This window comes from Mobula hypostoma, chromosome 6 (assembly GCF_963921235.1).
Source record: "Mobula hypostoma chromosome 6, sMobHyp1.1, whole genome shotgun sequence".
Taxonomy (NCBI): Eukaryota; Metazoa; Chordata; class Chondrichthyes; order Myliobatiformes; family Myliobatidae; genus Mobula; species Mobula hypostoma.
The window spans coordinates 41,774,643-41,788,298 of NC_086102.1; the positions used below are offsets into that span (position 1 = coordinate 41,774,643).

Genomic DNA, 13,656 nt, shown 5'->3' on the forward strand with positions numbered 1-13,656 from the left:
AAATTAACTAATCATGATAAAGTGACTTTCGACAATCAGAATAAGCCACCCCCTCTACAGGACATGCCATCCCTCAAAAGTTACAAATATAATGATCTAACCCTCAGATTAATACAACTCTTGTGAACTCTCAGCTAAACTACATGTAAAACACAAATACAATACCCAGAACTCTAAACCCAATAGTTCTCTCCCAGTATACAACAGTAGTCCACCAGCCTCCTTGTGCCCCAAGAGGCCACCAGCCCCACCCCAGAGTGTAATAGCTAATGATCTGGTCCCTCATTTAATCTTATGCACTGACTCTCAGATGTGATCAACCAGGTGAGTGATGTTCTCCAACCCAAGGAATACAGGTGCTACATTCTTGACCAATAACAGTACAGGTGCCACCTTCCTTTGTGAGCAGGTGATCTAAGATCATCAAAATCAGTTCCCAGGACAATCTGGCCATTCCACGCTGAAAAAGGCTATCATTCAAAATCTTCCTTCCTTTGTAATAGCCCTCTTACCAAGGTGCTCATTCAGGGCAATGGGTAGCACCACATATCAACCATACCATCCTGTGGGAGCCACGGGTAGGTCGAGGAACTGCACATCCACTTTGTGCCATTTATCATCCAACAGTGTCCACCTTCTCAACACCATTTGGCATAGACACAGCTATCCCAGGATACTGTTCCTGCTCACACTTACCATCCACCTGCACCTAGTACCTGTACTCAACATACCACCTACACCAACACTCTGTCAGGTGGGGAAATCACTTTAAGAGTCTGGACATTCCACTTAAATAAATGGTATGTAGGGCAATACCAGACCTTAAAGCACTTACTACATCAGAGCTATTAAGGCTCGTCTGTTAAGGCTGTTACCATATTCTGGGTTAAGAATGGCTGGAATAGACTACTCTGACCCGCTTCCCTAAAACACAATGCCGAAACCTGAAAAGCCAGATAATTTCCCCCAACAGTCATTTCTTGACAAAGGGATCAGTATCAGTGGCATCCCTTCTGCAGTGTGGTCAGGAGTCTCACACAAATTCAGCAATCTGATTCATTGATCCAGTATGAAAATTCAAACATCATCCCTAAGAATGTAGCTCTGGATCTCCTACCACTTTGCTAATCTGCAATGCAGGGAGATACAAATGCACTTGCTTCCAACTAGTCACTTAGAAAATAGAAATGCAACAGAACTACTGGAATTGCTCCCACTGAAATGTGGGCATCTCATATCCAGAATTAAGTTTCCCAAATTTCCAGCCCATCAACTCAAATTCCATATGGTCAGTATGAAATGATATATCTCTAAAACTAATTGCATGGGTAAACATGTAGCAAAGTAACAGATTAAGACACAATGAACCCATAACAGATTAACAAGAAACAAAGTAACAGACTAAAACACAAGAAATAAAGTAGTAGATTAGAGCACAAAACAGAAAGCCCAGGCTGTGCTCCTCATCTTCAAAACTTCGGTGGAGCCCAACACATTCACATAGATACACAAAAGCAAACTGACACACGTGGCCACACCTCACAATACCTCCTCATTCAAATAATTCACCCTTTATTTACAAAGAAGAGAGATGCAGGTCAAATGAACACCTCCCTACAACAGGGCCTGTATGTGCTAACCAACAACTCCACCGCGCCCCCCCCCCCCATCCCCACTGTTGGTGAAGGTCAGGCACAGCTATTTTTAATGCCTCCAGGCATGAGATATAGGGAATCCTAAATGAAATATGAGGAACCTGACAGGGATAAAAGGAACCCGTATCTGCAGAGGGCTTGAGGAATGATCCTTCCCCCTTTGCTTCACCTGATCTCCACATCCTCCACATTGCATAGAGGGTGTGGTTGGGAACCCCATTTATCTGCTCCTCTGTGTCCCCAGTACTAAGCAACACTAAAACATTTCCTTATGGTAACTTCCTTCAGTTAGTCCTGACGAAGGGTCTCGGCCTGAAACGTCGACTGCACCTCTTCTTACAGATGCTGCTTGGCCTGCTGCGTTCACCAGCAACTTTGATGTATGTTCCTTATGGTACATGCAGGATCCCCCACTCCCCATGTGCTTATCCAACTTCCATACCTAGATACATGGACCCTCTTGTACATACTCTAAACCTTGTAATAATTGAATCACTGTACTTGAACAACAGCTGGTGCTATTTACAACAGCTCTACTCCTTTTTTTGGAAAAGCTGTGCTATAACCACATCCCCTATCATTCTGGAAGTTAATTCAACATTCTCTGGCGGGATACCACTATAGTGGTATAATTCTGTGATAAGAGCCCACTAGCATAGAATTTTAGCACCCCCCCCCCCCAATCTATCGAGCTCCATTCCTCTTTGGGGTTTAAATCCCATTCAGCAAGAGTAGGATACCCAAGTTTAACTGCTGCCGTTACCCGATCCCATAATGATGGATCATGCTCAGGAGAAGCAAACAGCATTCTCAGGGCTTTATTGATCACATGTTGCAATGATAGGCTTCCTAAAGCACCCCTCTATTAGACAGGCTCACTCCGGTACCATCCTTATACATGTCCTCAGTAACCACGCTGCCAAACACTCCCCAGCCTTTTGCTGGTACCTATCCCTTAAACTCGCTAATTCCTGATGGAAAATTCTCTGAGCTCTGTTGTCTCTGAGGTGTTCATAACACCATTCCCCACACATTCCTGATCTCCACCCCCTCCTGAGAGGAAGAAGCCGTGGGCCAATGCCCCCAAAGATGGGTGTGTGAATGCATGATCACTACCCTGGTCTGCACTGTTTCGGATACGCAGGGAGAGGGCAATTATTTTGAGGATTAAACTAAGGGGTCATTTTCATCCTCCAGCCCCACAGCAGGATCATCACCTTGTCATGGCTTGAATCTTAACAGGGTCATGCTGCCAACCAGCTCAGCACACAGCATCTAAGTGCTGCAGCTTCATTAGCTGACAAGCTTTCTCTATATTCTTAGCTCCAACTTTGCAGCCCTACCTCTGAGCCATCAATAGTGATTCTCACAGAATAATACTGCGCTGACTGAGATTTTTCAATTCATTCTTAAGACTCATTATCATTTTATACTGATGTGTTACAATCACAGCAAACGGCCAGAAAGTATCTCGCCGGTATTCCTTCTCCAGGGAGAACCCAATGATTTAAGTATGGAAACAATGTGGTGCTCCATTTCACCCTAGTGAAATCTAATTGGTCTGACCAACTGGACCAGCATCCTGTAACCTATCAGCAGGTTAATGAGACTTCCAAAGCCTTCACTATTATCTGTCCACCCTGGGACTCTTCCTTTCATATGGAGGGTCCACTCTTTTAAATAACCTTTTAAGGAAATGGATTTCTGCTCAAAAAGCTACAACCTGCTTGCAGCACCAAAATGAAACGTTGAATCAGGTTGCCGGTCTGGCAAGTGAGGCAGAAAACACTGACCACAAATAAGAATATGAAACATTTATTTACAAACAGTGAAAAGTTCAACCAAACATTCTTGTTCCTCAAGTTACAGAAACTGCAAATTTCATACTCAGTTAAAAATGTTATGTGCGCCGCTTGCCTTAGACAAAGAAAGAGAGAAAAAAACTCCCACAGCTGCTCTTCATGGACCCAGGATATTTGAAACTGGACACACTCAGCTGGTAAACCAATAGGAAAAGCAGCTGCAGTTTCCAAACTAACCAATCACAGCATAGTGATTTTCAACAATCAGAAAGAACCACACCTCCCACAGGACAATTACGCATTTACAGCCTCGCCCACATCCCCTGCCTCGAGGCACAAGTTCCCTCTTTTTTCCTTGAGTATTCTTATTCTATCCATAGTTATCCTGTTGCTCTTGATGCATGTGTAAATACTTAGGATTCACTTTGAACCTACTTGACAAGGATTTTACATGACCCCTTCTAGTTCTCCTATGTACCTTCTTGAATTCCCCTTTTGCTCCTTGATAATCATCATACACCCTGTTTAGTTCCAGCTTCCTAAGTCTGACATACACTTCCTTCTTCTTGACTAAATATCTCTCTCATCAGCTAACCAACTTAGCATCTCTCTTACCATCCTTGTCCTTACATCTTACTGGAACGAACTTGTCTTGCAACCTGCGCAGCTGATCTGTGAACACTCTCGTGCAGAGAATGGTGGGGATATAGAACGAGTTGCCAGAAGTGCTTGAGGCAGCTACTATAATATCATTTAAGAAGCACATGGATAGGTAGATGGAGGTGTGGGGCTTCGAGGAATATGGGCCAAAGACAGGAAATTAGCCAGGCATGAGCTGAAGGGCCTCTATCCATGCTGCATTGCTCATTGATTCTTTAATTTTTTAGATTAGATTATGAGGACACTCAGTCCTCGTTTATTGTCATTTAGAAATGCATGCATTAAAAAATGATACAATGTTCCTCTGGTATGATATCACAGAAGCACAAAACAGACCAAGACTAAAACTGACAAAACCCACATAATTATAACATATAGTTACAACAGTGCAAAGCAATACCACAATTTGATAAGAGCAGACCATGGGCACGGTAAAAAAAAAGTCTCAAAGTCCTGATAGCCCCATCATCTCACGCAGATGGTAGAAGGAAGAAAACTCTCCCTGCCATGAGCTTCCAGTGCCGCAAACTTGCCGATGCAGCATCCTGGAAGCACCCGATCACAGTCCGACTCTCAGTCCGTCCGAAAACTTCGAGCCTCTGACCAGCCCTCCAACACCAAGCACCGAGCACCATCTCTGCCGAGCGCTTCGAGCCTGGACCCGGCCGCCAAGCAACAGGCAAAGTCAAGGATTTGGGGCCTTCCCCTCCGGAGATTTTGGATCACACAGTAGCAGTGGCAGCGAAGCAGGCATTTCAGAAGTTTCACCAGATGTTCCTCCGTGTTCTCACGTCTGTCTCCATCAAATCAGAATTGTGCACGGCCTCCTACTTGACAGATTACAGATATTCATCACCGGAGAGGCCATGCGCGCTGCATTGCACCGCCATCTTCTCCTCCTCCCTGATTTTCATAAATCAGATGTGGATTTGCCCAAAAACAATGTTACCCGATTGTTGTTGTCTATTACAGTGGGATATTGATAAGATGCAGAACTGGGCTGAGAAGTGGCAGATGGTGTTCAATTCAGTGAAGTGTGAGATGATACACTTTGGAAGATCGAACTTGAGGGTGGAGTACAAGGTCAATGGCAGGATTCTTTGAAGTGTGGCAGAACAGAGAGATCATGAGATCCACATCCCTGACCATTGCAGCAGAAGTTGCTAGGATGGTAAAGAAGGCGTATGGTGTGTCGGCCTTTATTAGTTAGGGGATTAAGTTTAAGAGTCGTGAAGTAATTTGGAGCTCTATAAAACTCTGGTTAAATTATACTAGGACTATTGAGGTCATTTCTGGGCATCTCATTATAGTAAGGATACGGAAGCTTTAAAGAGGGTACGGAGGAGATTTACCAGGATGCTGCCCCCACACTATCCGCAATTCCATAAATTTCTTATGGTCTGTAAACTTACTAACCCACCCTTTCACTTACTTATTCATCTATAAAACTCACAAAGAGCAGTGGTTTCCAGAATAGATCCCTACAGAACACCACTGTGTACCGATCGCCAGGCAGAAGACTCTCTGTCTACAACCATCTTCTGTCTTTTATGGGCAAGCCAATTCTGTATCCATACTGACAAGTTCCCCCGGACCTCATGCCTCCTGACTTTCTGAATGAGCTCACTATGGGGAACCTTATCAATTGCCTACTAAAATCCATACACACCACATCCACTGCTCCACCTTCATCAGTGTACTTTGTCACATCCTCAAAGAATTCAATCAGGCTCATGAGGCATGACATACCCCTCACAAAGTCATGCCAACTATCCCTAATCAGACTGTGCATCTCCAAATACTCGCAAATCCTGTCTCTAGGATTCTTCTCCATTAATAAGATCCAATTCCCAAGGTTATCCCTACTCCCTTTCCTGAAGAAAGGAATAACATTTTCTACCCTCCAATCATCTGGTACTACTCTCATGGCCTGAGGATGCAAAGATCATCTCCATGGGCACAGCATCTCTTCCCTCAGTGGCAGAAGAGAGGAAGAGAAAGAGAAAGAAAATCAAATTTTAGAATTTACACACAAATCAAAGACCCCACCCATCCCAACATTCATGCTTCTTCCACCTCTCATTGGGCAGGGGATACAAAAGCCTGAAAGTATGTATCACCAGGCTCAAGGACAGCTTCCATTCCACTGTTATAAACTATTAAAATATTCACTAGTGTGATGAGATGGACTCTCAATCTCACTTTTTGTCATTATTGCCTTGCACTGACTACCTGCACTGTACTTTCTCTGTAACTGTAATACTTTATTCTGTACTACGTTTTTTGTTTTACCTTGTACTGCCTCGGTGCACTGTGGTAATGAATTGATCTGTATGACAATATGCAAGACAAGTTAAGGGAACATGGAGGATTTGATGAAGAAGACACAACTTCCTTAATTTTGTTAAATTTGAGCTCAGGACACATATTACGTCTGCAGAAAGATAAAATCAATTTTGCTGTAAGATAGAGTAAAATGAAATGGGTTTGAACAGGTTATGGTAAGAAGATTTTATTTTGTTTCCCAAATAAGTTGATCATGAGTATTTTTTCAGTTGGTAGCATCATACTTTTAAAATACCTTGGAAACAAAGCTAATTATTTCAGCTCTTGGAAAAATAAAGTTGATGTTTCAGCAAATTTTATTAATTTTATTATTGATTAAAACAAACTTTAGACAACAAAATAATTTCCCTTAAAATGTTCTTGCAAAATTTGGGGTAATTTTAATTTTTTTATTATCACAGCAGTAATTGTTTTTTAATCAAAAGTAACAAAATGGTGGGGTGGATTAATAAAAATGGAAAGCTGGCTCACTATGAAAATTGTCTGTCTCACAATAGGTTAGAATCTTCAAGTTTCACATAGAATGCAGTTATCAACTGGATCTGAAACAAACAAAAGAAAATCACTGCTATGATAAAAAAGGTAGCATCTTAAATTGTTAAAGAATAAATTTTCTCACAACTCTTCTCCTGATTTCCTGATCTCACAGTTGACAGACACCCGAAACATACAGCCAAACCCATTAAGTGATAGCATGCTGATGTTCTGCTATTATACTCCTTATCTATTCTGAAAGCACTACCAGGAGGAGAGAAACCACTGAATCTTACTGCGATAAAACAGGATACGATGTTAACTTACACAAAATGGAGTGATAGATATTTATACTACAGTAGAATTAATTGTTTTCATCTTCCTTGCTCTTTAAATTATTCCAATTATTTTTCCAGATTCGGACTTAGATTTTTGTTTATCTGACCCTCTACTGGGAAGTCTTGCCAGAACTCCTGGGAAGAGCCACTTGGAGTATTAAATTCAAAGTGGTAAATAAATCATAAGTTGCCCATGGGATCCAAATACAAGATAGGAATAGTGCAATCAAGACTTAGCTGAGACTAAGAATGTCTTTAAATAGGGAGTAAGATGCAGGAAGCCTCTACTAGGTTATCATCACCAGTTCTATTATTTTGAGGTTATTCTTACTCCTATCGCATACCCATTGATTTCCCTCCTGTGCTGTATGTAAAATCTGTGGAAATTGATATTAAAAACACCAGGATTCAGGTGCTCAGCCCATTGATAATTTTATATGTAGCTGGCAGGTAAGGAATAACTTAAGTTCTTCCAATAGGAGATGCAGGTTGGATAACCCAAACCTATTCTTCATGAGGTCTATTTTTTAAATGCACTTTTTTCATGACACATTAGTTTATGGATTCATTTCCCAGTTCCTTTTTTGATCATCACTTGTTTTCCCATTTTTAATGTCTCCAGCTGGTTTCTGTCTATAAGTCTGCCAATTTGAATCCAGTTTTCCATGCACACCTAGATGTCCAACTAGAACCGGATGGGCCTACACAATATGAAATTCCTATTTTCTGTTCAGGAAGGTCTCACTATTCCTAGGCTGTTTATCTTTTTTACAGAAATGTATCAAGAGCATCATAAACTATCACTGTCAATAGGTAGATGGATCTGTGAACCATGCAATTTTACAAGAGTAAGATTATGCACAGCTAATGGTGTATTGGTTAAAGCTTGTGCTTAACGGATTTGGTTTTTCCTCTTGAGTAGCTCTATTTACATACAATTAACTGAGCAATAAATGTTTTCCCATTTTGTATCTAACCTATACCTGTTGACAGAAGTCTGCGAGGACGCACGATGTCCATGTGAAAGGTGGGCTCAGTACAGATCAGTCGCACACCTGCAGTCTTTCCACCCTTTGGAAATTCCTCTGGTCTTTCCTTGTAGACATTTTCTGTTAAAACTGGTGGGTTTTGTTAAGGACTTAATATTTCCATGTCATTCAGCATTTGGTCAGCACTTTATACTAATTATTTTTTCCTTATAATTTATATTGCTTTACTGAAGGACTTTAGATACTTCCACAAACAAAAGGCAAGTATGCAGATGCTGGAAATCCAAGCAACAAAATGCTGGGGTAACTCAGCAGGCCAGGCAGCATCTATGAAAAAGTGTATAGTCAACGTTTTGGGCTGAAGGTTATGGTTGACAGTTAGAAAGTTAGCAAGATGTTTTAATCACTGTATTCAAAACACATGCAAAGCAGTTTGTCACCCATTTACTACAAGTAACAAGTATTTTATTATATATACCCTTTAGCACAACACAGGTTAGGTATGCAAAATATTGCATCTGGGTGAAATGTGATCACCCTAAGTACAGGGGCATGAAACAATGGGGTTTTGACAAGACTATAAAGATCTAAGCAATCTGATGCAAGAAAAGCAGAGTGGTAAAGTGGCACCAGTTATTGTGCTACCTTGCAGTTCCAGTGACCTTGGTTTGATTTTGACCTTGGGTGCCATCACCATGGAGTTTACCCTATAATTGTGTGGGGTCCCCCCCCCCCCCACATTGCAAAGGCACCTGGTTATTGGAAAGTAACCTGAGGTATCATGAAATAGCAATAGAATCAAAGGGGGTAGGGCTGGTAGGTAAAGGAGAGGGACTAAGTTTCAGGGTTACATATAAATAAGCGGGAGAAAGTAACTGCTCTGTCAGAAGCCAGCATGGACATGATGGGTTCAATCTGTGCTGTGATAAGTAGGAAAGATAATTCGACACTTGACAATAGGGTTTATTATTTTATCATTTTTCTTTCACTTACTTTTTCTTGGTATTTTTAACATTATTTCCATCATAATCTATATAAATACTAAAGAACATTTTAGATCCATTGAAATAATATTTCCGCTGTTAACCAAATTTCCATGAAGTCCATTTGCCACAAGGGTAAATGTGTTCTAGGGAATTAATGACAATTATTTGAGCAGAAATATTGTGGTTAATTCAACATGGTGATTTTTTGATAATGTTCATTCCCACAGCTAGCCCTTCATTGCACCAGGTCACAAGACTGCACATAATAGCTTCAGGGAAACTTTGCCACTTAAACCTAAGCGAACAATCCTGCTGCAGGCTTTTCTAGCTGGTGGAACAAAATTAGTGTCCCCTGCTCAGCTCATAGATGACTTGTGGTTGTAAGATTTGAAAGATGCATCAGGATTGATCTTACCCTATATTCCTTTGTACTCAGAATTAACTCCAACTAATAAGTAATAACAGCGAATATTGAAAAGATATTTGCAGTTATGGGAAGGAACAATTCATCTGCTTCAGTCTGGATCTCTAGGTAATGACAAAGATATCCTGCTCCTTCAGGACGCTCCAAACCAATTGCCAAGGCATAAAGCTCAATTTCCAAATCAGTTTTCAAACCTGCTGCTACCTGCAGAAAAGACGGAGTTTAGTTAGTATTAATGCTATGGAGCATTTATTTACAATTGCAAAAACAGACTTGGTTAAAAACAAGCTAGATAATTACAGAATGAGATATGTTGTAAATGTGTTTAAACACAAGCAAGTTGCAATTTTTCCAGATTAATATAAATTACTTTTTATATTTAAAAGTGATTAAGGCTCACGGTTGGTCCCATACCCAATGTACTGTATTTTTTTTTGACATATCCCTTACCTTATTATTTAAAATTGATGACTGCTCGCAGTAATAACTTCTCACTGCAGGAAATGCTACTTCTCACATTCCCTTTGCCTAAGATGCTCTTGTAAGTCTCTTCTCATAATTACTGCCTCATATGTTGGGCATCAAACTGATAAATATATATTGAATATTCTGGTGTTCACATTCACTCATTAAAGGAACACCAAAAACTCTACATGGTATTTTAATTGTGGCCTAATCAATGTTTCAGGTAAGTGTCTAATTTCTATTGTACTGCATGCTGTCATCAAGTAAAAACCATTAACTATTTTCTAGTCTTTACTAATCTGCACTTATGTTGACAGAAGACTTTACAATTGAATTGCTGGGCTATTCATCAACAACCTTCATGGCCATCTCTCCTAACGTTTATTCATCAGTGCATATCCCAACTTTAAATTATGTTTTCCACCTGGCAGCTCTGACAAACATCCTTATTGCTGTTGTCAACAGATTTTGAGACTGTATTGTCTGCACATTTTCTGTATTATTTATACCTACAAATACAGAAATCAACATTAGGCATATTTTATCCTTTCTCTCATCTGAACAACATCAACATTCCCATTTTGTCAATTAATTCTCCATTCATTGTCATAATTGCCACTCTACCATGTGATTGAATCCTTCTGCAGTCCTCTTGCCTTTTTAAATGTCTTAAGGAGAACCTACTTATACCACCAGTTAGCATTTCCATATATCTCTTCAAGAAATCATTACACGTATTAAGTATCGTTTTTCTTTGATGTACGAGTGCTGGTGGTTCTTCATTAATGTTTCCATTTCCAAATTCTCTTTGTGTATTATTTTAAATACATTAAAACTACTGGGGAAGAGAGCAGGCATTAGATTTTACTGCTGTAGGTAGGATTGGATGAGCGGAGTCAATTTTGTATTTCTTGTTTCTGGATACTTTTATTTTTTCTGTAACCACCTTGTGAACTAACCAGTTATAGTTTAATGATTCCTTCATCATTTCCCATTTTTTTTGTAACTGAAAAGCAAAACTTACTTATATGCAATCCTGAAACTTATTCCCTCTCCTTTGCATACCAGCTCCCTTTGAGTGAACACCTGATATTATTTTCCAGTAGCTAGTTACTCATCAATATATCTTTGCAATGTGGGGAGAAACCAGAGCATCTGGGGCGAAGTCCACATAGTCATGGAGTGCAAACTCCATGATGATAGCACTTATGGTCAAGATCAAACTAAGGACACTGGAACTGCAAGGTAGCAGTACTAAGTGGTACCACTATGGCACCTTACATCTCAAATACTTCCATAAGAAGTCTTAGGTTGGAAAAATAGTGCATCAGATCGCTTAGTCGTAGTCTTGTCAGAACCACAGTTTCATGCCTCTATAGCTGAGAGTGATTCCATTTCACCGAAATGTAATATTTTGAATATTTAAATCTCTTTGTGCTGGAGGGTATATATATTATAATATTCCTGTATTTAATGACTCCTTCTGAAAGTAATCTAATGATAGACAGAAATATTCCACTTAAATTAAATGGAGAGGCTACTTACAGGTCCCGGTTTAAAATGCACTCTGAGCCCTGTGCTAGGTGGTGGCTGCTTCACTCGAAATCTAAACAAAAATGATAGATGATACTGAAAGTTTGTGCTGATCAACCAGACAAATTGCACAAAATGCTGAAGGAACTCAGTAGGCCAGGCACTATCTATGGAAAAGAATAAACAGTCGACGTTTCGGGTCGAAACCCTTCATCAGGACAAAACTACCACAATTTGTGGTTTATGGTTATATACTTTGTGAGTCTGACATTCACAGTTACTCTTTGTATCATTATGAAATATGCTGGTACTGTGGAGTATCCAATTAAGAAAAATTGCAAGATCAAAGTGTTCAACAGGTGATGCCCTTCAGCTTAACTAGGTCTTAATGACTTCAGTTAATCACATTACTGCTAAAGAAATACTAGAAGCAACATAACCAGTTTAAAACCAATGCTAATTCTGTGCTGCTGAGTTGATCACAGTTTAGCAAACGAATCTGGGTGTTTAAATCCCTTGTTATCTTGGTAATAAATAACATAAAACATTAAAATTCCAATGTTGTACCTTCCTTTTAATGTTTGGTGAGGAAGAAATCTATGCTGAGAGAATGTGATTAGTTCTTATCAGAAACCCTCCAAGATGTGATATTCTATAAGTTGCGAACAGTTATAGTGACTTGCAGTGAGATCTATTTTCTTTCATGTTTTCTTTTTCCTATCTCTTTGGTGTATTCAGTATCTATTGATTTGATTTGTGCCTAAACCTCCATTTGCTTTTCAGTTACAAAAGAATGGACAATGAAGGTGGCAAGCTCTTTTAGGATATATTTTAATGCTTACTCAGAAACATTAATAAATTTAAGATTTCATACCTGAACCCACTGTTTACTACTCAATGGAAAAAAATAAGTAAAGCAACAGATTTCATATATGTAATGCTTTTAATGTAGAAAATATTTCAAGCCATTTCAGAGAAGCATGGGCTATAGAAATGCATGGTCACCTGTTTTGGGATAGTTAAAAGCTTGATCAAACCAATCAAAAAAGCATAGGGGAAAAGGTTAATGGAAGAAACCTTAATGCAGAATCTCCATACTGTATGTAGAGCAGGAGACACTAGTTTTAAACAAGTAGGAAGAAGTTGTATACTAGTTTTAAAAGTTACATCTTTATTACTACTACATCTGGAATAAAAATATACAAAGGGAACATTGCCCAACATTGCAGTAATTTTATATATTGCACTGTACTGCTGCCACAAAAAGAAATCATGACATATGTGTGTGATGATAAAGCTGATTCTGATATGGGTCTCTATTGTGGATTGAACGTGAGAAGGGGACTGGGAGAGGGGAATCAATGTTGGGAAAAGCGGAAGGGAGAGGGAAGGGAATGGGAAGCAATAGAGAGATACACTGTTATGATCAATAAACCTTGCCTGGTGTTTCAGGACTGGGTGTGTCTGCACCCACACCAGCACGTGCCCCTTGCATTCCTTCTCTGCGACTTGTCCCACACCCCTACCGCAGCGCTCCACCCTCTCCATTCTCAACATCTTTGCTCACGCCAGATTTATAAACTCGCCCTCCTCTCCTCATAGTGTTTGTCTTCGGCATTTACCAGCATCCTGGTAAATTTCTTCTCAAGCTTCTGCATCCTTCACATAAATTAATGCAATACTCCAGATATGGCCTAAGCAGTCATTTTTAAAGTTGTAACATAACTTTATGACTATTGAACTCAATGCCTTCATTAATGAAGACAATCAAACCATACGACCTCTTTACTACCTTATCCATTTGTGCAGCTACTTTCAGGGAGCTATGAACTTGGATCACAAGATTACACTGAATACAAACCCTGTGAAGTATCCTGCCATTGGCAGTGCACTGTCCCTATACATTTGATCCCAAATTACAACATTTCACACTGAGCTATATTAAACTCCGCCCACCATTTTTCTATCTATATCTGCAACTCAT

At 39.9% G+C, this 13,656-nt stretch overlaps 1 protein-coding gene across 7 annotated transcripts in view; it reads right to left on the reverse strand.

The window, feature by feature from the left end:
- Nucleotides 1–3,568: 3,568 nt before the first annotated feature.
- Nucleotides 3,569–13,656, reverse strand: part of spag17 (sperm associated antigen 17) — a 266,599-nt gene continuing 256,511 nt past the window's right edge. For 5 of the 7 annotated variants that reach the window (XM_063050682.1, XM_063050683.1, XM_063050678.1 and 2 more), the window contains 4 exons: nucleotides 11,685–11,745; nucleotides 9,734–9,878; nucleotides 8,259–8,396; nucleotides 5,949–7,005 (listed from right to left, as the gene is read on the reverse strand). In XM_063050682.1, coding sequence (XP_062906752.1) covers nucleotides 6,971–7,005; nucleotides 8,259–8,396; nucleotides 9,734–9,878; nucleotides 11,685–11,745 — 379 coding nt within the window. In that variant the 3' untranslated portion in view covers nucleotides 5,949–6,970. Of the gene's footprint in view, nucleotides 4,945–5,948; nucleotides 7,006–8,258; nucleotides 8,397–9,733; nucleotides 9,879–11,684; nucleotides 11,746–13,656 lie in introns of those variants that run through there. The other 2 variants (XM_063050679.1, XM_063050684.1) reach the window with 2 other exon arrangements.